This window comes from Nannobrachium achirus (genome assembly GCF_963921795.1).
Source record: "Nannobrachium achirus genome assembly, chromosome: 11".
NCBI lineage: Eukaryota > Metazoa > Chordata > Actinopteri > Myctophiformes > Myctophidae > Nannobrachium > Nannobrachium achirus.
In genome coordinates, this window is record NC_137820.1 from 41998469 (window position 1) to 42025234 (window position 26766).

The 26766-nt window shown below is 42.7% G+C and overlaps 1 protein-coding gene across 2 annotated transcripts in view; it reads left to right on the plus strand.

Moving 5' to 3' along the window:
• Positions 1 to 2077: 2077 nt before the first annotated feature.
• cadps2 (Ca++-dependent secretion activator 2) overlaps positions 2078 to 26766 on the plus strand; it is a gene marked incomplete at its 3' end in the record, with an annotated part of 155352 nt that continues 130663 nt past the window's right edge. For both annotated transcript variants that reach the window (XM_080736548.1, XM_080736549.1), the window contains exons 1-4: positions 2078 to 2392; positions 14690 to 14770; positions 16047 to 16280; positions 19830 to 19951. In XM_080736548.1, coding sequence (XP_080592674.1) covers positions 2093 to 2392; positions 14690 to 14770; positions 16047 to 16280; positions 19830 to 19951 — 737 coding nt within the window. In that variant the 5' untranslated portion in view covers positions 2078 to 2092. The remainder of the gene's footprint in view (positions 2393 to 14689; positions 14771 to 16046; positions 16281 to 19829; positions 19952 to 26766) is intronic.

The window sequence follows — 26766 nt, forward strand, 5'->3', positions numbered from 1 at the left end:
GCACACACACACACACACACACACACACACACACACACACACACACACACACACACCAACTGTCATTTAGAGGACTTTTTTTTTCATTTATGTATTTATTTGTTGCCATGCTGTTACTGTTTGGAGCAGGTATGTAGTATATTGTTGCTGTCGGGCAGAAACCTCATCTCCATATTCGAATATATATGTTACAGTCAGTTTGGGTAACTCAGTGAGATCATGGTAAGAGCACTTGTTTTGTCGTTCACCACACACCAATCACCACCAGATGGCGGCAACAGCCGTTCACTAGTGAGGGGCTGACGTCACTCGTTTGCGACTCTTTCGTTTATTTACTAGCCTAGCTCGGCAGTGTTTAGCCATTAGCTTACTATGCCTTACTCTAACCCTAACCCTAACCTCAGTAAAACTATGCCTAACCCTAACCCTAACCCTAACCTCCGTGGGGTGCGCGCTATCATTCCTGCCGACGCAACGTTGTTGTGGCTCAAAGCGACCCTTTGTTCCGCCCCGCGACACACGACGAGCGCTCCGTTTCTCTATCTAACCGTTTCTCTATCTAACCGTGACATATATATATATATATATATATATATATATATATATATATATATATATATATATATATATATATATATTCTTTTTTTTAATTAACACCCTACTTGATCATACTACAGCGTCACACAAAAGCAAAAAGGTAGCAGATTAACAAGCTGCCGAGCTTGTAGATCTCTGCTACATTATAGCGATTTCTTTTTTATTTTGAATCAAGCAAGTCTCTTGCACACCTACATCGGCGACAAGTGCATCGTTGGACATATGAGCTTTCCATCCTACAGGAACGGTATTCTTTTTCTACTGTGGTGTGAGGCAAGTTATTGAGTTTTGCGTCGTGCACTCGCAAGCACACACGTGTGCACACACACACACACACACACACACACACACACACACACACACACACACACACACACACACACACACACACACACACACACATAGATGAACATACACACATACACACACTTTGGACACCTGCTTTTTGTTATTATGTGGAGCACATGTTTTGTTGTTGATGGCAGATGGGTTTTGGAGCAGCAAGGTCAGGCAGAGACCACAGGCTTATTGTTCACTAAACAATTGAAGTGAACATGTTCTGCTGCCTATCAACACTTCCAGGGGTGTCGCACCAAATTCTGGGCCCTGGGTACAATGGGAACGCATTATTACTTTGTGCTTTAACTATTGAAAAATAGCAGATATACAAGCTTGAACATTTGGGGGGCGTCCGGTGGCCTACTGGTCAAGGCGCATACTACATAGGCACCGCCACATAGGCATGGTTGCCGTGGCGTCGCCGGTTCGATTCCCGATGGGCCCTAGTAACTCAGAAATTTACATTTATAAAACACACTCATTGATTCACCCGTATACCAAAATGTGTGTTTAATTGATAAAAAATATATATATTTATATGTGATTAAACATGTGATTAATTTCAATTAATTAATTACAAAGCCTCTATTGAACTAGATTTTTTTAATCGAGACCCAGCCCTGATGCCGATACTGTTGCACTTTCACCGAATAGAAATTTTGAACACCTGAGTATTTCTACATTGCAGTATTGATACTTTTAATTAAAGGGGTAGTTCACCCCCAAAATGACATTTTTTTTTCTATTGATTACTCATGCTATGGAGACTTCAAAAAGTATTTGAAGTAAAACATTTTTTGTATTTGTCGCATTCCTAAGACAAAAATAAAATAAAATATTATAGTACATTTACCCCCATTGATTCCGGATGGGGACCCAAATGCATTTGTGTCCCCATCTGGAATCAATGGGGGTAAATTTGATAATTGTTATCAAATTATTGTCTTAGGAATGCGATAAAAACTCAAAGATATTATTGAACTCAAGTCTCAAGTGTCCATGGCGTGAGTAATCAATAGAAAAATGTTCATTTTGGTCAAGTTAAAAAATAATAATAATGAAAGAAAGTCCACCACTGCACCACAGTATGATCTCATCCTCTTCATGTATCTGTGTCCTGCCACAGGGCTTCCTGAAGAGCGAGCGCGTGACCAGGATGGTGGCGGGCGGCGGCTGCTCGGCCAGCGACTTCCGCGACGTCTTCAAGAAGAACATCGAGCGACGCGTGCGCAGCCTGCCCGAGATCGACGGCCTCAGCAAGGAGACGGTGCTGAGCTCCTGGATCGCCAAGTACGACGCCATCTACAGGGGGGAGGAGGACATGCGGCGCCAGCCCCAGCGGATGCATCTGAGCGTGTCGGAGCTGATCCTCAGCAAGGAGCAGCTGTACCAGATGTTCCAGCAGATCCTGGGCATCAAGAAGTTTGAGCACCAGCTGTTGTACAACGCCTGTCAGGTGAGGATTAAAAGTTCTCAGTCCCCATGACTGAGAACTGCAAGTCAAGTCACCTTTATTACTAGAGACAGGTCAAGGGGGCACAGTGATGCGGTCGCCTCACAGACCTCTAGAAGGTCCCGGGTTCGATTTCTGCTGGGGGCACTGTTTGCGTGTACTATCCTCCGTGCCATCAGTGCCCATACCCTACCCTAGGTGGGGTTGGCGAAAAGGGCCTTTCTGTGTGGAGTTTGCATGCTCTCCCCTTGTCCCTATAATTTGGGCATTTAGCAGACGCTCTTAATCCAGAGCGTTTTACAATAATCAAGGTAATAGGGTGGACTTCCCTCACAAAAAACATGCAGTAATCCTGGTCTTTATACTGCCTCCCGCTGGTCAGAAGGAACTGGTTGGAATATTGTGTTCCTTCCACACACTACGTCCAACTGGGAAAACGCACCCCTGTCAGGTGACAAGAAGCGCTGTGCTCACTCCTCATGCATCGAAGGAAGCATGAGTTCAGTTCGGCGCTCTCCCCAGGACTGAGGGAGATCAGTGCCCAGGATTACAGTTTAGGCAATTGCTATTGGGGGAAAAACCGTGGGATAAAACATTTGAAAAAAAAAAATAATAATAATAATAATAACAATAAAAAAAGTAATTGTTGACCTCTGTGATTTAGTTCATGAATCCATCAGCCACTGTTATCCAAAAATTCTCGTTGTACTTTTTCAGAACAGCTCACAGTGTGCGTACACTTATAAGACTATACCATTGATACTCATTCCTATCATGTTAATTCACAGAACATTTTGTATGCATTGGTAAGAGTGTGACTGTGAATGATTGTTTTTGATCGATACGCGAGGTAGACGCACTCTCACGGATATAGACGTGCATGGCCATGCATGTGTGGGCACACAACGCACATGCAGCTCAAACAGCTATTCAAAGGCTCTGAATTAGTGGAGCGGTGCCGCACCTCTAGTACTCCCCTGCACTGTGTTCGCTCTTCTAGTTGTTTTTCTGTCTTGTTGCAAATCATCCTGTTCAGATCTGATTAGGACTGATAAAAATGTTTATGGCCATGTGTTCATCTCATTGCCAATCTCCTGATCACAACTGCCCTTCTCAAATTGTCAAACTTGTCATATGGGATGAACAGTGATTTGTTTTGTGACTGCGATTCTGAGATAAATGTCCTCTCTCCTTTGACCATGAGAGCTATTTTCTCTTGGAAGCTTTGTTTGTGCTGCTTTTGGTTTGATTTGTTTATACGATCCAAAGACACATACCGTAAACTACAATTATTATCAGTGCTTACAATAATATTCGAGGCAGTGGTTCCCAAACTCTCCAATGCAAATGTTGGAGAGGATTCCATGCTACCAGATCGAAACACGAAAGGAGATACCTGTACAAGGAGCAGTATTGACACAACCCATGTCATACGAGACTGATGTCTGACATCACCTGAAGCTGATGTCATGAGCAGAATACGCCATAGGATATATTATTTAAGCTCAGTGGTGGAAAAAGTACATTTCTTACTTATGTAAAAGTATCAATACTGCAATGTAGAAATATGCAGTCACAGGTAAAAGTCAAGGAATTAAAAATGTCCTTGGTTAAAAGTACAAAAGTATTGGCATCAAAATGTACCTAAAGTATCAAAAGTAGAAAGTACTCGTTAGTCGTTATGCAGAATGTCCCATTTCACACGTTTTCAAATAGCAGCTCACAAATCACTCTGTTGAGACTTTTGTAAGCTTTGGCAAGATTGTGAATGGTTGTCTTTAGGGTTAGGGTAGGGTTATCGAAACGTGAGGTAGAAGCGAGGTAGACTCACTTTTCACGGGTACACACATGTACATCCCTGCATGTGCGTGCGTCTGCTCATGCTCAGAAGACTGATGGGACTCCGTAGTACTGCTTGCAATGAGCACTGCACCACTGACCATAACCAGCCAATTGTGTTCTTGGCCAAAGGCGAGAGAGAAGGAGTTGCCTAAGGGCAGTGTCGAGCATGACCACTCGAGAAAGCCAAGGACCCCAAATTGCCATAGGCACTGAGCTGCAGCCCCTGTATTTCAATAATCTCATTATTTTAATTTCAATTGAAATAAATAACACTGTTCTATGAAACTAGAATTGGAATAATTGAATATTTTACATATTCCGCACTGAGTCCAGATTATTATTATTTTGTATTAAATGTCAGTTCTGCTTATGGTTATTTTTTTGGTTTACTTACCGTTTCCCTTGTCAAATGAGGTCGTATTGAACTGCCTGTCCCTCTCCAGAACATTTTGCATAATTATGCACATAACAATGTGTAAGATTGTATTTCCAGGTGGATGCTTTAATGAAACCACCTACGGTAATTAGTATATGGGTGGTTATCGCCACCATGGCATCATCTTATTGCTGGGTTCACACTAGAGGACCTAATAGCGGAAGAAACTTCAGAAAAGAGAGATGGCCATAAACAGAGTGTTAATGTTGTTGCTCAACTTTTCATATTATCGTCTCTGTCCTCATATACCCAAAACTGTTACTTTTCAGGATTAAAAAAATAAATAAAAACGAGCTTGTGGATCTGCTACTTTTGTAACTTTTTTTTACAATATATTTTGGGCTTTTTGCCTTTATTGATAGTACAATACGTAGACAGGAAACATGGATTGATAGCTGGCGAGTGACATGCAGCAAAGGCCGTTGGGATTGGGACTCGAACCAGCAACACGCTTGGTGCGCTGGTACAGGGGCTGCACCGCGACTCAGCGTGTCACGTATGCCTTGATGTGTTACAAATGTTTGTATATATGTTTTGAATACATGACTGCTGTGTCGTAAGACAAATTTCAGTATGAACTGACAATAAAGTACTATATCATATATCATATCTATGTGTTATGCGCCTGGACCACTGGATCTGCTACTTTTAATGCTTTTGTGTTATGTGACGCTGCAGTATGATCAAGTAGGGCGTTAATTTACGAAAAGAAAAAAAAGCACAAAAAGTTCGAATATGTAGATTAGAGATTTCTACCCGACGACAGTGATATGGCATTTAATGCTGTTTTTGTGCAAATGCAAAAAAGAAAAAAAAACTAATATGTGCTTGTTATTGCGTGCACACATGCATGACTGGTGTGTGTCGATGGACAGGGCTATTTTTGGACTCCTTGTTTGGCAGTCCATTCTCTCCATGGAGTCCCATTGATTAGGTCTTTCTCGTTTTAATCGATCTGGGCAACCATGGGTCCATGTGTGGAAACAGCGAGGCAAATATCGAGGGGCAGACAAACCTGCAATGACAGTATGGCTGCATCCAAGGTCTAGAAACCAAACCCTTGTTGTTTCTACAAGTGTGTACGGCGTGTGTGTGTGTGTTTGGTGTCTGGTCCTGTGGGCTGTGGCTAGTGCAGAGGGGCAGCGCTGAGAGAAGGCCCATTTTACAAAGCATAACGGTTGTTTAATTTTCAGGGAGGTCATTATTCCATACATTTAACTTACATAGCATTGCTTGAGATACTTGTCTTGTAAGTAATCTGACTTCATGGAGTTGGAGTCTTACATTTTTGTCAAACTGACTGACATGCTTGCGTTTTAATGCATTTTAGCACACCTCTTCTGGCATATACTGTATACAGTATTGGGCAAAAATAGGCAGATCTACAAGCTTGTAGATCTGTAATTATCTGGCACAGGAATTTTCAGTTGAGCCCTTTTATTTATAGTAGAAGTACATTTAGGGCCCTCCTTGGGAATCCCAGTGGTTAAAGCACTGGCTGATGGCACAAATTATAGAAAATATTGACTAATAGATTCGAACCTCCTTGACTTACAGACTCAATTACTGACTCAATTTTAATGACTACATAGGAAATATAAATAGTCTGGAAATCTTATGTATGCTCAAAGCTCTGGATAGACCTTGACATGTATTGATGGCGGCACAAAATGAATATCGTCACTGCCTGCCAGAAACCTTGTATCTCCATATTTATACTTTTTTCTTTTTTTTTCTTCATAAATGAATGCCCTACTTTGTTATCATACAAGAGTGTCTCACAAAAGTAGTGAAAATAGCAGATCTACAAGCTCAGCTAATTTCACTGATTTTAACCCAGATGCCATTTTTTCAATTCCTAACAGTTTCTGAAAATCCTACGGTATGTTGGTAATTGGTATATGTCGTTGCTGTCTGGCAAATACCTCTTCTCTCCATATTTTAACTTTATGTCATTTTTTTGTGTAAATGAATGCCTTACTTGATCATATTACAGCGTCACAAAAAAAGCATCAAAAGTAGCTGATCCACAACTCGATCTGCTACTTTCGAATTTGAATCCTGAAAAGTAAGTTTTGGACATACTGTATGAGGTTTCCACCCGACGGACACAATATATATGCTAAAATAAAATATAAATGGCACAGCTGTGTCATTTTCAACCACATTAAGGGATGCTTTCCCGGTTTTAATGGGTTGAATAATGTTGTTTGTTGCGACCGTCAGGTCGCACTTACTATCAAAACCTCCACAAACTGTGAGTCAGTCAGTCAGTCAGTCAGTCAGTCAGTCAGTCAGTCAGTCAGTCAGTCAGTCCGTCCGTCAGTCTCTGTCACACCTCACACGTCACACTATTGCCCTGCTCATATCTCCGCAACCGTTGCCCCGATCCATGCCAAATTTTGCACACACAGTCCTTGCCTGCCAAACTACAACCTCCAAGGACCCCCGGAGCTCCAGGGACCTCCAGGTCCCTGGGGGACCCCCAGATGTAAAAAATGACCAAATGTGCAAAAATGACCACCCCAACGGGGCTGCTCACAGGGAATTCCCGGGGACCACCGACTCCTGGTGCTCCAGAACGGATGCCAGAGTGGTGGCGCCCCCAGTGGAGGACCCCCTCCACTGCAGCTCACATAAAATGCCGTAACTCGGGCTAGGAGCGTCCGGGAGAGCCGGGGCCGGTACCTATTCGTCCGCCAAGGCAACGCGGAGACCCCACCCCTCATTTCTCACATGGCCCTCTTCTAGCGCCACCATGAGGCCGATTCTTGCAAAACACATTTTTGGACACTGCTCCTACAGATTTGGCCCTAAAATCACACAAATCAGTACACAGTATGTCTACACTCATCTCATCAATATGGATGTCCCATATAGCGCCACCATCAGGCCGATTTTTTGAACCACATTTTTGGACACTGCTCCTACACATTTTGCCCTAAAATCACGCTGCGACCTGACGGTCGCTTATCTCCCGATTAGGGAGTCTTACTGGTGTTAAATAATGTTGTTTAGACATACAGTACAGTACAAGGTTTCTTCCACTACACAGCAAAACCATGTGCCTGGTGGTGAATGTTTTACAAGAGGCGTCATCATGTGTTAACTTCACCACGGAATGGCATGCCTTTGATTAACGCCTTCGTGTGAGCTGTGGTTGTCATAGAAATGGAAACACTTTGCACAGAACTACAAAGACAGGAGAATAAATAATGATACATAACGGTAACATAGCAATATTGTACCCCGTGAGTGTGTGTGTGCTTATAATGACATGAGCCAATGGATGCCAGGTTGATGGTTGATACATGTATGGCTGCAGAGTGCAGATAAGAACATTCATATATATATATATATATATATATATATATATATATATATATATATATATATATATATATATATATATATAACATGCAGTGGTGGACGCATTGTGAGCTTGTAGAACTGCTAATTATGAATACTTTATTAGTCAGAAATGTAAAATGGCATGTGGTACAGTCAGACATTAAAGGAGTAGTTCCGCCAACATGATTTTTCTTTCTATTGATTACTCACGGAGACTTTTGTATTTTTTTGCATTCCTAAGACAAAAATCTGATTATAGTAAATGTACCCCCATTGATTCCGGATGGGAACCCACATACAGTTTGTACTCAATTTATCAACATAGCATGAAAAATAACACAAATAATACTGTCATCAACAAATACAAACACTACATATAATTATTAATATGTACAAAAGAGATAGATGTTTTTCAGGTCAATTTAGAAAGAAACCAGTGTTACACATCCTTTAATGGATGGTGTCAGGGCATTCCAAATTTTGGTGGCAGAGTAGTCGAATGACAATTTAACCATGTTTGTCCTAAATTTGCGTGGTACTGGATCATGTTCGCTCCCTTCCGATTCCCAGGCGACCGCTCTACCTCCTGAGCGGTTACATGCCCCCATTCCGACATGCTGCCATTCAGACATCCCCCATTCAGACACTAACCCTATAACCCTAACCTCTATGGAAGTTCTGCCACTCAGACAATTAGAAGTTAATGTCTGAATGGCAGCATGTCTGAATGGAGAGCGGCCCCCCTCCTGAGCCACTGCCGGTCATCTGAGTTGAACAGATGAGCAGACTCAGAGCACAGCAACATGTTACATTTGATGTCAGCCCCGTTTTGAAGTGGAGAGGAAAGTACCCAGAACTTGAGCATGATCGGTTCGCTCGTTTGGCAGAAAGAGAGCCTGAAAAAAAATATATACATCTGAGGGTTAGAGACACACGTTGAAAGACTGATGATCCAAGATACTTTATGCAGAGCTGATGGAAACCACCACCTCCTCCCCCTCAAATCCAAAGAGACTAGTGGAACTCTCTGTGCCGATAACAAAATCAAATGGAAGAGCAGAAAAAGAATAGAGATAAGCAGCTAAATTTAAATGGGCTTCAACTTGGCCATCAGACAACCGCCACACAGAATTGGGGCCATGTCGGAATGTACTGAAGGAGTGCTGTTGCACTTACATGCACTGAAGTCTTGCGTCTTGTGGTTGAAAAGAAATGAGAATAAGAACTAGTTTACTATGAAAACCGGCAGATCCTGTCCTTCAGTGACTCAGTCATTCAGCCTCAATGTCTATAGATGACCTGTTCTGACATCACATTGTTGACTGTCAAGACTGCTGACTATCATCACCTGTCCTGGATATCCATATGAAGATCACGACACTGACCTCATCAAACCCTGGATATCCATACATTGAGACAACTGGATCATCACCTAGATCTCCATATATGGAGTTGACCTCTTCATCTGATTCCCAGATGATGCCCTGTTAGGGCAACCACACCAATAGAATCCCTTTTATGCCCATCAACTGGATGCCGACGACGGGTGCACTCATCAAACTCTTTGATGTCGCCCAGTGCCGTCGGCAGGTTTGACGAGTCTGATAGGGTTTTATATTAATCCGTAGCTTGCTGTCTGGGGCAGCCGCGGCTGAAGAGAAACACTCCCAATTCCCACAATGCAACGGGAGATAACGTGATCAGGAAGTCTGGTTTTTAATGTGTATTTTCAGACAGTTCCCCTGCACTTAAATGCTCAATACTCTGTCCAGATTGTATGATGGACAGAGTATACCTCTGTCAATACCTCTGTCCAGATTGTATGATATCTGGACAGAGGCAATACCTCTGTCCAGATTGTATGATGGTGAATTGATGATTGTTCTTCTCGGTGAGTGATGGCTCTGTCGTTACTTACATACATACGTACACACACACAGACCTAACAAACAGAACAACCACGCTTGACAGTAAAGTGTCACAATGTCTTTTAGTGGAGGAGCACCTCTGTGTTGCTGGCGCCTCTGCCAAACCAATTATGTTTCATGTGTTAACAAAGGCACTTGGTGTGGAAGTGCTGCTGCATCCTGGTGTTGTTTCTGCATCAGGGGGTCTGTCTCCCTGTCTCTCTAACACTTTAGTAAACAGAACATTCATTTTTGGGCTTGGGATAGGAATTGTATTCAAGCAGGAGAGAACTCCCACAAGATACTGGTTAAACAAGTGAAATTGGAAGTGATGAAACAAAAGAAATGAGCAGACAAAATTGGATCTGGAACACTCTTACAATAGCTTACAAAAGCTGATAAGTGGGTACTCTCTCCTGATTGGCTGAAAATTGGCAACCCACCTGATTATTATTATGTTTATTTTCTGTTTATCAAAGAGCCGGAAAGACGGCGAGACTCCTGTTACTGAGCAAACACTAGCTATAACAATGATTACTATCACAATATAGAATTTAAATGTTTTAACAAACAATATCACATGCTCTATCTTTTTAGTTTAGTTTGTAAGTAATATATTGGTGATCATTCTTGCAGTTAATCTGAATGTAGGTCTGTGAAAAAGAAACATCCTTAACGTTGTTTCTCCTCAAACTCAATCCCCTGGATGCTAGAAATCGATATTTGGAGTGCCAGCCATGAATCGTGCGGTGGCATGTGATTTCAGCCTTCAGCGCCGCACACAAACTTTTATTCAATCAGCGCCCAGACCATACCCAAGGTTATTGCTGCACAGGAGAGGTTAGACAGATAGGTATATGGATAGACATAAACGTTTATCCCGAGGGAATTTGGAAATTACAGGTTGTAATTCATTTAAGTCCTCTGCTCTTTCCTCTTGGCTAAGGTTACAAAGGCTGACTTTAACCTACAGTTTTCCCCCTTTTCTTTGTAGTGTGTCAGTGTCAGCCAATGATGGAAAAATTACTCACATTCTTAACTTAAGTAAAAGTATCAATACTGCAAAATAGAAATACTCTGTTAGATGTAAAAGTCCGGAATTCAAAATGTACTTGAGTAAAAGTACAAAAGTGTTGGCATCAAAATGTACATAAAAGTACAAAATGTTTGAAAGTAGCCTAAGTATAAAATAGGGCTACAGAGGTTTATGTATTTGTTTTATAATACTATAATTTATATCTGCAAAGTAACTAGTAAGTAGTAAATAAAGTTATCAAATCATTTGTGTGGAGTAAAAGTGCAACATTTGGATCTGAGATGTAGTGGAGTAGAAGTAAAAGTATTGTAAATTGTAAAAATGTAAATGTACTGCTGGACTCAAACATCTGCCTCCACCTCCATTCTATGGGAGAGAAACAGGGTGAAAAAGATGGAGAGAGAGACCACCATTTCTCTTTATGTTGTGTTCTTCTAGCCTCGCATAGCCAGACAATATCAATATCATACCATGCGTGGATATAGTCTGGTGCTCCACCATTCAAAAAATTATTCCGGAGGCAGTTACAAAAACTATTCAAATGAACTCTATTGGTTAGACCTACAACCTATCAGAGTAGCCCAAGAAACCCACTTTGGAACGATACAAACACAGTGGAACGTAACAGCAAAGGTGATACACCCTCCCCTACAACCAATCAGAGAAAATGTGATATGCCTGTCCTACATTTGCATACTGGGCCCAAGTTGGTTCCCTCACGACTTGGGTGCTGAGAGAAATGTACAGAGCTGAGCAGCCCTAGACCCTATCTGCTGCCTTGTGTTAGCAATGGCAGTCAGATAGAGTCTAGCTGAGCTAGGCTAGGGTTCTGCCACCATGTCTTAACCTGACTCCGCCAGATTGTGGCATATTCATCATCTAAAAAGTGATTTACATTTTTTTTAATCACTGTTTAGGTGAGTAGCAACTCATCTAAAAGGTGAGTTGGTACTCACCTCAATGTGGAGTATGCGTGGGCCTTTAGAGTGGCCTCCTCTCCTCACCTCCAGAGTAGGTAAGGAATTGGTTGGTATTAGTGTTGATTTTGTCGACTAAAACTGGCGAAAAATGTTCGTTGACTACCTTTTTTCACTGGTGAAAACTAAATGGAAAGTAAATAAAAACTAAGCTATGATGACTAAGACTGAATATATTAACAATTTTGTCAACAAATAAAAACAAGAGGAGAAGAGATCCAGTAGAACTAAAAGACAAGTCATTTTATGTTTGGTTGTGCCCGGGTGTTGCGCTCAGAACATGGCAGATCTACAATCTACAAGCAAGCGCGTTGCAGTTAAATCAGTTATTTTCTGAATGTAAAATATTTTTTTGTCGACAAAATCAACTGTAGATTTAGTCAACTAAAACATTTCAGAAGAGAAAAATATGACTAAAACTAAATGACATTTTATTCAAAAAACTATGACTAAAACTAAATCGATAATTTTAGTATCCCAAATGATGTGGCAGCACCTTCTCTGCAGACATTCCAGTTCCTGGATCAAGTGCTGGCCCAGACAGGTGAAGCATATTCCAGCACTGGTCTGATGAAGGTCACGTACAGTGCAAGTATACCTGGGTCAACACATCGGAGGGGAGCGGTGCTCGTTTGGCCACGCTCAGATAATGAACCCTTGGCTGAGCCTTCTTCAGCGTGACACCATGCATGGCCTAGTGCTGTGGAGGAGCACATCCTGAGATCAATAGAGTACACAGGGGTGTCGCACAAAATTCTGGGCCCTGGGTACAAGGATTCACTGCGGGCCCCCCATGAATGTTCTTCATAGGAGGAGGAGGGGGTTTAACGCATTTAGACTGGGAACGCATTATTTTGAGCTTTAACTATTGAAAATGTTCTCAAGCTTTTTCATGTGAAGGAACCCCAAAATGATATGTATTTGGCCATGGACCCCCATCTCAAAATATGTAGTTCCAGGGACCCCCCAGAAGCAAAATTTGAGTTGCAAATGGTTGCTTTAAAAAATATTCAAAAATTTGCACACATTTTCACAACTTTTCAAAAATAGCAGATCTACAAGCTCACAGCGCAGCACTTGGTGCCAAGCTGTGAGCTTGTATATCTGCTGTTTTTCAATAGCTAAAGTATAAAATAATTAAGGCCCCTCCACCTTAGGCCTCAGTAACTCAGTCACACCCCCCCCCCCCCCACCCCCCCCCCCCCCCCCCCACCCACTGACGCCCCTGAGAGTACATATACTGTGCAGGTTAATCTGATCATTATCCATGCATTACTAATGTTCCGTGTCGATCAGGAAGTCTTAATCGCCTAACACAATGGCTCGTGCAAATTGGAACTAATTGTCAGTCAATAAATGGCAGACTGAGCATTAATGCCATTTGGAAAGAGTGTCTTTTTATGTATTATTTTCTTTACTGATTTGTTCCTTTACCGAGCACTGCACTGGCAGGAAGCCCTATTGAAATGCAAGCGGTGAGTCTGTCCCTCTGATAGTTTTGAACAGCAGTGTATGAATGGATAAAGTGGTTACAATGATTGTGACAATATTTTAACTACTTTCGCTGGGGGAACCCCCTCAAGGACCCCCAGTAGTGGAAAGAGTACTCACATTTTTTACTTGAAGCTGTGATGACACGGGAAAAGAAAGATGAATCAGGCTGTCTCTAGTAAAAGTACTAGAAATTGGAAATACTCAAGTAAAGTACAGATACCTAAACATTGTAGTGAAGTACGGTACTTGAGTAAATGTACTTAGTTACTTTGCACCTCTGAGGACCCCACTTTGAGAATCACTGTTCTGTAGGCCACGAGGTGCTTGCCTCGAGGCTGCTGTAATTGGGGTTAATAAGTTAATGAACTGTGCTGGGTGCATTGACATGTTGTGGTGTATGTGTTCTGTGTGTGAACCTATAGTTGAACGGACTGGAAAGCTAATCAGACAGAAACAATTACAGTAGGCAGGGCCGGACTTACCATTGGGCAAGGGTGGGCACGCGCCCGGGGGCCTCAGGGGAGGGGGGCCTAAAAAAAAAAAACTTTTTTTTTTTACCCCAAAAAATGTATTAGGCATGTATCCGCTTTAGACCCTTCCAATGAGCCAATGCACAGTCAGATTATGCACGGGCCGGTCCGGAGGTGAGGTCACGGTGGTCAGGTGGACCGGAGGTGGAATTTTTGCGCGCGCACGAGGGCCTCTTTATTTCCCCTTGCCCAGGGGCCTCATGTCATATAAATCCGGGCCTGACAGTAGGTATGAGGAAGACATCACATGAACAGGCATGAACTCGTCTCTGTCGGGTGGAAACCTCATTGTGTTCAAAACTGTTACTTTTCAGGATTAAAATTCAAAAAAAAATATCCAAAGTAAAAGATCTACAAGCTCGCAACGCATAACACACAGTGGGAATGAATTAAACAAGAGCTAATTGTATGATTGAAATGATTGCTTATTCTCTCATTAGTTGAGCAATGTCTATTCTAATCCGCGGATGCTGATTGAAATCCCTTAAGTGTTGAGTGGTTGCTCCTTCGTCCTATCAGCTTCTGTTTGGATTATCCCTACAGTGCTGTATACTCTTTAGCTCTGGTCATGTTGCTCTCTCTCTCTCTCTCTCTCTCTCTCTCTCTCTCTCTCTCTCTCTCTCTCTCTCTCTCTCTCTCTCTCTCTCTCTCTCTCTCTCTCTTCTTCCATTCAGCTTTTTGATTGATTTTATTGACCCTGTTCTGTTTCTTTGTTTGTTTCCTCCAGCTTGACAATGTGGACGAGCAGGCAGCGCAGATCCGTAGAGAGTTGGATGGGAGGCTCCAGCTCGCTGAGAGGGTGGCCAAGGTACAGTAGGTGTTATCACGCCATAACAAAAGATAACCTTTTCAAGCCAGGACCCGCAAAAATAACCATATTTGAACTGGAGATCATATTTGTAAATATGATGAAATGAAATAATCATATTTGAGTTGAGGTATTACATGAAGTTTGACTCGGTTCCACAGATAAATAGTGTGAAAATAGCAGATCAACGCCTTGTGAGCGTGTAGATAGGCTATATACGTGCATTTGTTAACCCTTTCAGTGCCCAGAATCACCACTAGAGGGCGCCCAATGGCCATAGAATCCACCATAGACATACGCTGTATATGCACAAGCCGTGCGCAGCCATGACGCGCCTGAACACTTTCCTTTGTGCATGAACAGGAACAGGATGAAGTTAGCTTGAAGTTAGCTATTGGCTACCAAGCATTTTAGAAGCCCTATTTTCTGTGATTTAGCCGTGATTAAACCTTGCACACCTCATGGATATGCATAGAACAGAGAAAATGAGCTCTAAAGATCCTGGATTGCATTGGAGTGGATGGCAAATATCGGCGGCGCGACGCTCTCGCGGGCCGTGTAAACAGATGACGGCCGGCAGCCCGGCTCGAAAATTTTAAAGGTTCGGGATTGGCACCCTGAACGTTAATAAGGTCCAAACTATCCCGAACTAGTTCTGGATTGGCAGAATAAGAGTTAAAGTGTTTTTGTGGTACCAGTGAGATTGAGACTGGAGCGCTTGTTGTTCACCTTATGGTCCAACGCCTCATTGTTCCAACGACCCATTAGTCCGACGCTGGAGAATGCTAACCTGGTGAATGCTAACCTGCCAACACTGGTGAATGCTGACTTGGTGAATGCTAATTCTGGCTGACACGGGTGAATGCTAACCTGCCGATGCTGGTGAATGCCAACCTGCCGACAATAGTGAATGCTAACCTGCCAATGCTGGTGAATGTTAACCTGGTGAATGCTACTATGCCTAAACCTAACCTAACCTCAGTAAAACTATGCCTAAACCTAACCTGGTTTTTGCTAAGCTGCCAAGTGCAGACGCTGGTGAATGCTAACCTGGTGAATGTTAACCTGGCGAATGATAACCCTAACCTCAGTAAAACTATGCCTAAACCTAATCCTCTAGGACTAATGAGATGTCGGACTTATGGGCAGTCCCCGGAAGGAGGCACCGCTTGCTCCACCTCGCGCCCAAAAAACGAGCGCTCCTGGTCTCCTGATCTCACTGAATCTCAAAAACACTGTGACATACAGTCTGAACTGCCCTCTTATCACCCTCCAGGAGAGGCGCTATCCCCAGCTGGTGTCCCCCGACATGGAGGCCATGTACGTGGAGGAGCTGCGTTCCTCCGTCAACCTGCTCATGGCCAACCTGGAGAGTCTGCCCGTGTCCAAGGGAGGAGCCGACTTCAAGCAGAAGCTCAAGCGCACGCCCATGAACAATTCCTTCCTGGACATGGGCGACGAGGGAGACATCCTCTCCAAGTCCGACGTGGTCCTCTCCTTCACGCTGGAGGTGTGTCTGTGTGTGTGTGACGTGTGTGTGTGTGACGTGTGGCAAGCACTTGGAATTCACCCTTTGTTAGCCTTCTGGTTGGTCCCTGACTGACAAACCAGCAGGCTCTATCTGCCTTGTCCTGCCCTGGTTCCGCTTTTTTATGTTGAATTTGCTAAAATATCCTGGGCTCCCCCAAGAGTTAGTGTTGAAGTATCCTTGAGCAAGACACTGAACTAGGGGTTTTAACCTGCTTGCTGCCAAGTATTAAAATCTTCAATGTCTTCCATTGCCAGAATCTTTAGATTCAATGTCTTCCATTGCCAGAATCTTTAGATTCTTACCTTTTAATGTGCACGATGTGCACGGGTCATGCTCGGATAATAACCACACGTGTGCACACCACAGCTTTCAAACAAAAAAAAATCTGCTTGGAAACCCGTTCAGGCATTCAAAAGATATAGACTATAGTGTTTTCTTCAAATGTAAACAAACATGGATGCCATGGGAGCTGCCATGGGCTGTTCTAAGAGTCAAACATGGATTTCGCGATCGCGATCATGCCGAAACCAGAAGGTGGAAGTAAGGAGAGTAGGGAGAGCAAAAAACTAAAAAAGAAAACGGACAACTCAGGAAACTCTGGCTTGGCACAGCTATACACAAACTCTGGAAACTTGGGGTAGGCACCATAAGTGTTAAGAAGGAAAATGAAAAAGAGAGGTTTAATTACTTTTCCATTCCATATAGTTACTCTTGGTCTATCGATAAATGTGTGTAATCTCTGTGTTCATGTCAAGGTGCGGGTTTGTCCATATGTGTTGAAATATAATGTATTTGCCAGAGAATCGGTGTTTACTTATTTATATCCATAATAATAGATTTTTCCCTTCAACACATACACTATTGACACGTTTCACACAGATTTAATTTCTTTGCTAATAGTTTCTATATCGATTTTAAATTATCTAATCAAATCGTATCGTATCGCCATGAATGAAGCAATATTGTCCATGTATCGTATCGGCAACCATGTATCGTGATGCGTATCGCATTGTTGTTAAAATGTATTGTTACACCCCTACAGTATACACTGAACCCCTAACTGCTCCCGATGAGCAGGTTGGTGCCTTGCATGGTTTCCTCTGCCATCAGTGTATGTGTGTGTGTGAGAGTGAATTTAATGCACATTTTAATGTGCCTTGGGGAAAGCACCTATATAAATTCACCATTTATATAGCTTTTATATACGTTTTGCGAATGAGAAAAGAAAAACATTTGTTTGGAGCTTGATATATTATATCAAGGACTGTTTTTTGTTCTCTCTTGTACTTTTCCCCCCTGCGCATTACTTCCTCTTCAGAGCGCTTTCTGCCTATTTGTTTTGGATAAAAGACAAATAGATTCCACTTGGCATACTTTCACCCCCAAATGAAGTGCAGCTTACATTTTATGCTTGAAATCCTACTAAATTATACACCACAACAACAAGTACGTGAGCAGTGTAGTGCCAGGCTCGGCTCCCTCATATCTGAGTGAGTACACGGTTATAGAGAATCAAGAGTGTATTTGTCACATACTCATCCAGGTACAGGCAGTGACATGTAAGAATAATAATGGATTGTAATAATAATGCACTTTACACTTGCTACTATAGGCAGTTTCTGTATTTATGTATCTTACTTCTCCCTGCATTCTATTACACTCCCCCCACATTCCCTTTTTCTTGCTAACAGGGTTTTAAAGAGGATTAAGAGTTTATTTTATTTTATTTTATTACAGCCCAGTACATATTTCAGACATGTTTGGGTTCATTTTCTTGTGGGTAGGTGGGTGGATGGATGGATGGATGGATGGATGGATAGATGGAACGTACGTACGTACGTCAAACATACATAGATTCACCAGAACGAAGGACATATGATTTCAATTAATCTGCCATGGTTAAAATGGAGTTTCAAGTTACAATGGGTTTGTGTGTGTGATGAAATTAATCTCAAATATCTAAATACTGAATCAAGCACATTAAAAACTGCCTGGGGTGCTAAAAAAAATCCCTGGGTAGATGTTAAAATGCCCCAAACATGTTTGAAAGTGAAATATCCCTTTAATACACACTTTATGTATATTTGCGCAAGTAACCTCTGTGAGCTAAAACATAGTTTCGCAAGGCAGTATTAACCCTTTCAAAGCCACAGGGACCCCCTTAAAGAAGAAAATATGTTCCAATGAAGTTATTATAGTCCTAAACTGTTTTGATTGGTTAAATATTCATGAAAACCACAGATTTAGCCACTTTCAAACAGTTTCAAATAGCGACAATAGCAGATCTACAACAGGGGTTGACATTAACTCATTAACTGCCAAAAACGTGAATCCCTTAAAAATCCCGTTGTCCCACCCTGCCACGCCCGTGAATCCCGTGAATAAAAAAAAAAAAAAAAAAAAAAAGTTTTTTTTTTTTTTTTTTTTTTTTTTTTCAAAATTTTTTTTTTGGACCCCAAAAACGTTAGTAGGCATGATAGCGATCGCGAAATTGCTTGTTTAACCCCCATACAACCCCCATACAACTCAGGTAGCAGACCTCCAAGCTCACAACAGTGTAAAACATAATGGCTGCTATCTCATGAATGCCTGAACGGATTTCCATTCGGATTTTTTTGTTTGAAAGCTGTGAGCAATGTGGACACACGTGGTGCATTATCTAGGCATGGGTGTGCATGATCCGTGCACTATGAATTACATGGAAGTCTATGGAGACGAATGGCAGTTAAAGAGTACGAAGGTATTGTTAAATGGCAGCATATGAGTTAAGGTCTGAGAGGCACTTGGGTCACGTTCTACTTAGCCTCAGGTCTTGGCCACTTGCCAAGATCTGAAGCCCCCCCCCCCCCCCCCCACACACACACACCCCTTGCTTGTTTCTCTCTCACAAACAAAACCTGGCAACGCTGGGTAGCAGACGATCAGGTTCAGAGATCTTATCACAGAACACTAACAAGCAGGCTGCAGTGCACACACACATGCTGCTCATAATTAAATACACTAGAAGCTCGGCCGCCCTTCGGTCGCCGTCTAGTCGGCGACATGGCCAACTCGGGAACGATGTAAATAGGGAATGAATGCCCCGCCCTTTAATGCAAACTCCATTATACTCTGGGATACTCAGGGATCTCTGCCCTTCAGGTGGCCCGTTTTGACCATCTGTTTGACTGTGTCCATTTATGAAGATATCATGCCCATATATGGAGATATCTGTCTATCTGCGTCCATTTTATGCCCATATATGGAAATCTCTGTATATGTCTGTCTGTGTCCCTTTTATGCCCATATATAGAGATCTCTGCCCTTCGGTGATTATGTAGCACAATAGTGTGGATATATGTGGCTGGCTACCAACAGGGAGGGAAACATTGGAAAAGCACTATTGATAGCATGGAAAATAGACGCTTCGCGGACATGTTTCACCGTTTTAGATCATGTGTACCATTGTTTGTCTGTCCAGATAGTGATCATGTTGTCCATTGTTGTCTGTCCAGATAGTGATCATGTTTGCCATTGTTGTCTGTCCAGATAGTGATCATGGAGGTGCAGGGGCTGAAGTCCGTGGCACCCAACAGGATCGTCTACTGCACCATGGAGGTGGAGGGTGGAGAGAAACTGCAAACGGACCAGGCTGAAGCCTCCAGACCACAGTGAGTTCAAACACCGGCATGGTGGTTTTTAATTGATATCGTCTCATAATTATGTCCAAAACTGTTACTTTTCAGGATTCAAATTCAAAAGTGGCAAATCGGCATGATTGAAAATAGCCTTCCAGGCCATCCCGAGCTACGTCATCACCAATGTGCTTCCTTTCTCGGTCTGGTGTCCCTCCCATAGAGTATCCTTATGAGAACTTATGTTCTAATTTCCAATCAAAGGGCTGCATTTTGGAGCGACCCGCCTCACACCGCTCCTGATTGGTCGAGCGGCTGCTGCACTGCTCAGATTTTGTAAACAAACATGGCAGCCCGCATAACCGACGCGAGTTCAAAAAACGTGAATAAAAGCTGCATTAAACAGCGTTTTAGCTGAAATCAATGGCATCTCAGAACTTAAAAAAGAACAACAGTTTGCATTTTGGAATTTCTGTCCGGAAAAGACGTATTTGCTGTTCTGCCAATGATGTTTTGATGCGCTGGTGGCTACTGACTGGACCTGTCAGTCAAAGTGAGTAACTGCGTCATCGTAATGAGTCGTCTATGGACGGCTCCCAGACTCTCCCCTGGGAGAGTCTGGCTGTTGCGAAGCTATGATCGAAACACACCGCTTGCAGATCTGTCACTTTTGAGGATTTTGTGTGGGTATAAGAGGTGTCTGCTCGATACCAACAATATGCTTCCTCTGTAATGTTTATTTTGCTGACCTAGCAATAGCCATTCGACAAGATCCGCTATAAGTGGTTAAAGTAAAACAAATAACACAAATATTGGCGGCCCCCCTGTAGTACCCCTGTTGGAGACACTTAAGCCCCTTTTCCACTACAGGGCCGAATTAGAACCAGAACCCAGAACTTTCAAGAACCTGTGATGTTCCGGGACTAAGTTCTGCTGACGTTTCCGTATAACCAGACCTAACTGGGAAGGTAAAAAAAATAAAGTGTCTGTTAGTCATAAAACAACTGCCGTCTGTGCTAGGGCTGACCTTCGATTGCATTTTTCAAAATCGAAGCTTGTTCGATTAAATCGGGCGAACTTCGAAGCTTTGGTGACGGGGGGGGGGGGGGGGGGGGGCAATTGATCTGAAATCGCATCACCATCAGCATATGAACACACCTGACATAACTGTGAAGCCCGTTTGTCACTTTCACAAATCGTATGCTGTATATTAGCATTTTTATGGTGTATCTATATCTATTTAGCCTACAGTACCTTTTGTGACCACACATGTTAAGGGAGGGGCGCTGTTGTCCAGGCCATGCACAATCACACACAAACCCACACACACACACACACACACACACACGGGGGGGGGGGGGGGGGGGGTGTGCAGGCAGGCGGGCGGGGTTCTGGCCCTGTTACAGATGTTGTCCAAAAATCATGCAGATCGGTACACAGTATCTCTGTAGCCGTTAAATGGAACGGGTGTTTCTTACATTGATGCTCCTACATATTAGCATGCAAGCACCAGTTAAAGTTACTTTCCATCCCTCATATACTGTGTGCACAGTGCACATCCCATAACCCACACACTGCACATCATTTCGGAGCTCATATCTTTGAACGGGTAAGGGCTAGTCTATACTATAATTTTGCGAATGTCTGAGTGAGTGAGTGAGTGTCTGTCTGTCTGTCTCAGCGTTTCTCCTCTGTGTGCATGGAGCAATTGATCTGAAATCGCATCACCATTAGCATATGAAGGGAGGGAGGGGGGCGCTGTTGTTCAGGCCATGCACAATCACACACAAACCCACACACACACACACACACACACACACACACACACACACACACACACACACACACACGGGGGGGGAGGGGGGGGGGTGTGCAGGCAGGCGGGCGGGCGGGGGGGGGGGGGGGGGGGGTGGGTTCTGGCCCTGTTACAGATGTTGTCCAAAAATCATGCAGATCGGTACACAGTATCTCTGTAGCCGTTAAATGGAACGGGTATTTCTTACATTGATGCTCCTACATATTAGCATGCAAGCACCAGTTAAAGTTACTTTCCATCCCTCATATACTGTGTGCACAGTGTACATCCCATAACCCACACACTGCACATCATTTCGGAGCTCATATCTTTGAACGGGTAAGGGCTAGTATAACAAACAGATTAACTCCCAAGTCCCAAGGTGTACTGTACACGCAAATGTAATAGTAGATTTTATAGTAAATAATTGCACTGCACTGCTGCAGTGTGTCTGATTTAACGTTCCACACTCATCAACCGAAAGCTGACGGTCAGGCTCAGACAACGTACTCTATGCGGGCGCGACTAGTGAGCTTGCAGATCCGATATAAACTTGTCATCATCAACACCACGACAACGTAACCCTAGCAAGTTGGTTTTAAGCTCTTTTTTCCTCTTTAAAACGGGATCGACGCTGACGGGGTCCGTTTTGTAAAATCCAATTTTCGCTGTTTGTTTCCTTGCGTTGAGTTGTGTGTCTGTCAGTGTGTGGAAGACAGCAACCGCATGCATGGATGTTACACCGACATTGGTTTGGCAAAGAAATGTGTGACTGCATCGCATAGTTGCTAACCTCGCCTCACCAGGCTTTACATAGTTGCATTGGGTGATGTTACTCAGACATTGGTGTCACATATGTGACAGCGCGCTGTCTTTTCTTTTCTTTTCTTCATCTGCGACCATTCTGATGGCTTCATGCATGCTCTTGTTGTTGTTATTAATGTTAACACGTGTGTGAGAAGGGGGTGACGCTATCACGCTAGAGTGGAGCGAGGCGCATGCAAGCTAAGGCACGCGGCCCCCCCAAAGGACAAACGGCCGCGGCCGATTATTCAAATTTATTTTTCAAATTCGAATACCGTGCCTTCGAACGAAGCTTCGAATATTCGATTTGTTTTGGGTCAGCCCTAGTCTGTGTACCACTTACATCATTTATCATGCGACAAACAGAATGACAAGAGACCAGAAGAGACTTTAACTGAATGTCGTCAAATATTGCTTTTAACAGAAACAGACACGGAATTGGTACAATGGAAGGCAAAGTCACATTTTTAATAGAGGATTTAAAAAATGGCGGTGTTGTGTTGTGAGAGCTTCTCCCCCGCTCTCCTCTGCTCCAGTCGAGAGCAGCAGCGCTGCTGGCCTCGCCCATGGGTTCCCAGAACTCAAGTTTAGTTGTACTTCAAGAGCAGGACCGAAAAAAAGGTTCCAGGCACCTTGTCTGAAAGTTCTGGTTCCGCCTTGTAGTGGAAAAGGGGCTTTCAATCAAGGTTGCTAGTTCCATCACAGCAAATCACATTCAAACATGCTCCTTCTCATAATGGGTCCTAGTTACCATGACCACGCATGAAAGTGAAAATTCTTTCTTAAATCAAACCTCGGTTCGAAGTGAAGCGGTGAACTGTTATTCTTATTCTAGAAAAGAAAGCCACTCATTGGAAGCGGCTTTCACACCGACGTGGTTCTATCTCCCAGGAACCCAGGTAGCATTCACATTCTGAAGGGTAAATGCCAATGCAATTTAACCGTATGGCTTCTTTTGAAGATTGACTCAATATATGCAGAGCCTTGAAAAAAACAGCACCTGATAATGACATGCAGTATAGCCCCTGTAGCTTTGAAATGCAAACCACTCCTGCTGCACGAGCTGTGGGCTGTAGACAGAAGATCATGATGGGCGGAAGGCTATCAGATCAGGTTTTAACCAAAAGACCTTTGAAAGACTAAGAAATGTTACAGTATATACGTGCTGTGGCATGGGTGGCTGTTGCATTGTGCGTGCATATTCTATATATGTTCGGGCAAATATTGTACTTTTACTCCTGCAAATTATTTGAAAACTTTAATTACTATAGTTACGTTGTAGATTTTGATTATTACAAAACATACATTAACCACTTCAGCCCTATACAGTATACAGTCGAACTACTGTACAAGCTCACAATGTGTCGCGATGCGACGCATTGTGAGCTTGAGCGTAGATCTGCAATTTTCAATAGATGTTTAGAATATAGATGTTCAATAGATGTTTAGACATTCGAAAACTTGAGAAATGGAACATTCTGCGTAATGAGTACGTTCTACTTTTGGTGCTTTAAGTACATTTTGATACCAATACTTTGTATTTTCACTCAAGTAAATTTTGAATTCCGGACCTTTACTTGCAATTTTGATACTTTTGCTTAGTAAAACATTTGAGTACTTTTTCCACCACTGCTACCTGCTTCTGGTCTCTAAACCCAGGCATCCACGTCGCACAGATACAGGAAATGACTGTAAGTCAGGCTGTCTTGGTTTCATCCATCATCAAAGGTATTTCCCTCGCGGAATGTTGGCGTCGCAAAGCAAGCGTGTTGGTCCACTGGGCTTTATGTTGAAAATTGACGTTCTGTGTCCAGTTTGTCCACAGAAAGGCTCTACTTTCATGAAACAGGAAGGTTTTATTTGTCAATAACTCGAGCTAAAATGTTCGGGAACCACTGACATATTTACTACAAAGACGTTTGACCGATTATCTTCTCCATTTTTAATCATAGCAGATGATGGCCGGGTTGTTGTTGTGTTGTGACATTTACATTCACAAGCCAATGATTTATGGGTCTCAGCTACAGACACTCAGCGCTCACTAGTCACTACAGTGTTGTGTGTAAACAAATGACTGTGATAGAAATTACAACTTGAGGTAGAAGTATCTTTAGGCTGCTTGAGGCTTTGGGGAAATAACAACAGTGGTGTAAAAAGTACTCAAAAGTTTTACATTATGTAAAAGTATCAATACTGCAATGTAGAAATACTGAGTAAAAGTCCGGACTTAAAAATTGACTTCAGTAAAAGTACTAAAGTATTGGTATCAAAATTCATTTAAAGTACCAACAGTATAAAGTACTCATTATGCATTATGCAAAGTAACTAGTAACTCAAGTTTTCAAATAATTGTAGTGCAGTAAAAGTACAATATTTGTCTTTGAAATGTAGTGGAGTAGAAGTAAAAGCATTGAAAATTAGAAATACTAAAAACACCTCAAAATTGTACAGTACTTGAGTACATTTAGTTAATTACGTTGCACCACTGGAAATCACAACTTGAGGAAGAAGTATCTTCTGGCTGCTTGAGCTTTGGGGAAATAAACACATCATGTGTGCGACTGCACTTTACCTCAGCTGTATGGTGCTTTAGTTTGTGCCTTCTGGGCAATGAAGTTGCCCTCTGAGAAAAGGCATTAGCTTCTGTTAAGTTGCTTTGCGGGGATCGTGTGGGCGCCATGAGGGCACCATCCACAGGTAAAATCTCGCTCTTTCGAACGACCATCATTTCGACAACGGAGCGTCGGGAGGGTTAGCGACTCACCCCACGGAGGCTAGGGTAAGGGTTAGGTTTGGGTGTCGAAAAGATGACACGTAGAAACAGCGAAGCGATCCCCCATCCACACACTGTACATGCTATCACCAGCGAGCTATATATGGCAATGCTATCCTATCCTGTTAAACGTGATCCCCATAATAGTTTCATGTAGACACAATAACACATGCAGTGCTGCACAGAGCTTTTAAAAACACTTCCTGTTCCAATCTCGTCCAGGAACGTGATAAAGGGGCGTCCAGAGACGAGTTAACTGGTTACCATGGTTACCAGCTAAAACGACGCTGCTTAGGCATGCATAGGCATCCATTGCTTATTCAAAGAAACAGCTTCATCTCGGAATCTACTTCCTTCATCTACTTCATCCTTTTTTTTTGAACATTTTTAACTCAAATCTTTGCTTCTGGAGATCCTTAGCATCCCTAACCCATTTATTTTGAGATGGGGGTCCTCAGCCAAATACATATCATTTTGGGGGACCTTGACATGAAAAACATTTGAGAACCACTGCACTACAGTATTGGATATGTGAGGGAGGGAAGGTTCCTGACAGACGCCCCATGCAGCATACTAAAATGATAACATTTTGATGTTCCATGAATCCATAGTCACTGCTACTGGCATGAGACTTTGACACATGGGATACCTCAAAAGGTTGTCAGGACAAGAATCCAACACACACTATGGCCAACACGTCTCATCCAAGTAAGGCTTGAACAAAAGGCAGTCAACACGTTCAAGGTTATCTTTATTATTCCCGAGGTGGTACGCCATATAAAAAGGCTGACTTATGCATGCTAAGTCACTGATTTTCAAAGTAAGGTTTTTGCTGAGGCCATGCGGTTAAAAAAAGGGAAAATGGAGGAAAAGAAAAGAAAAGGGCACATGTCTCCGTCAGGCCAGGTAGGTTATTGTGGGCCAGTAATGTTCGGAATCCAGTCATTATAGACTTTTGTGGAATCGCTGCATTCATGATTCGAGGCAATTCGTTCAACCACTTTGGCAAACGTTAAATGCCAATCTTAGCTAGCCTCGCGTAGCCAGTTAAATCTGCCTTTGCAAAGAAAAATTGCCCTTGGCAGATATTATTGTCTGGTTATGTGAGGCAAAATCTTAGCCAATAGGAATGGATTATTTTTTTTACACATTGTGTCTTTATCACATAACTATAGAAATAATGTCTACCGATTTGCGTGATGTTGATCGACAGAATCTGTAGGAGTAATATCAAAAAAAAAATTAGCAAAAAGGTTATTCCTTGGCCTCTAGGGAGTGTGTGTGCAAAGTTTCATGACAATCCAGTTACCGTAAATCACCAATTAGTAGCCCTGGCGTTTATTTCGCAAAATGGGGTCGGACCCCGGGCGCTTAAAAGGGACCAGGCGGCTATTGGTAACAGGCTTTTATTTATTTTGGCACTGGCCAGCACTGGGCCATTATTTGGTACATTTTTCTTTCTCAAACTATATAATAGTA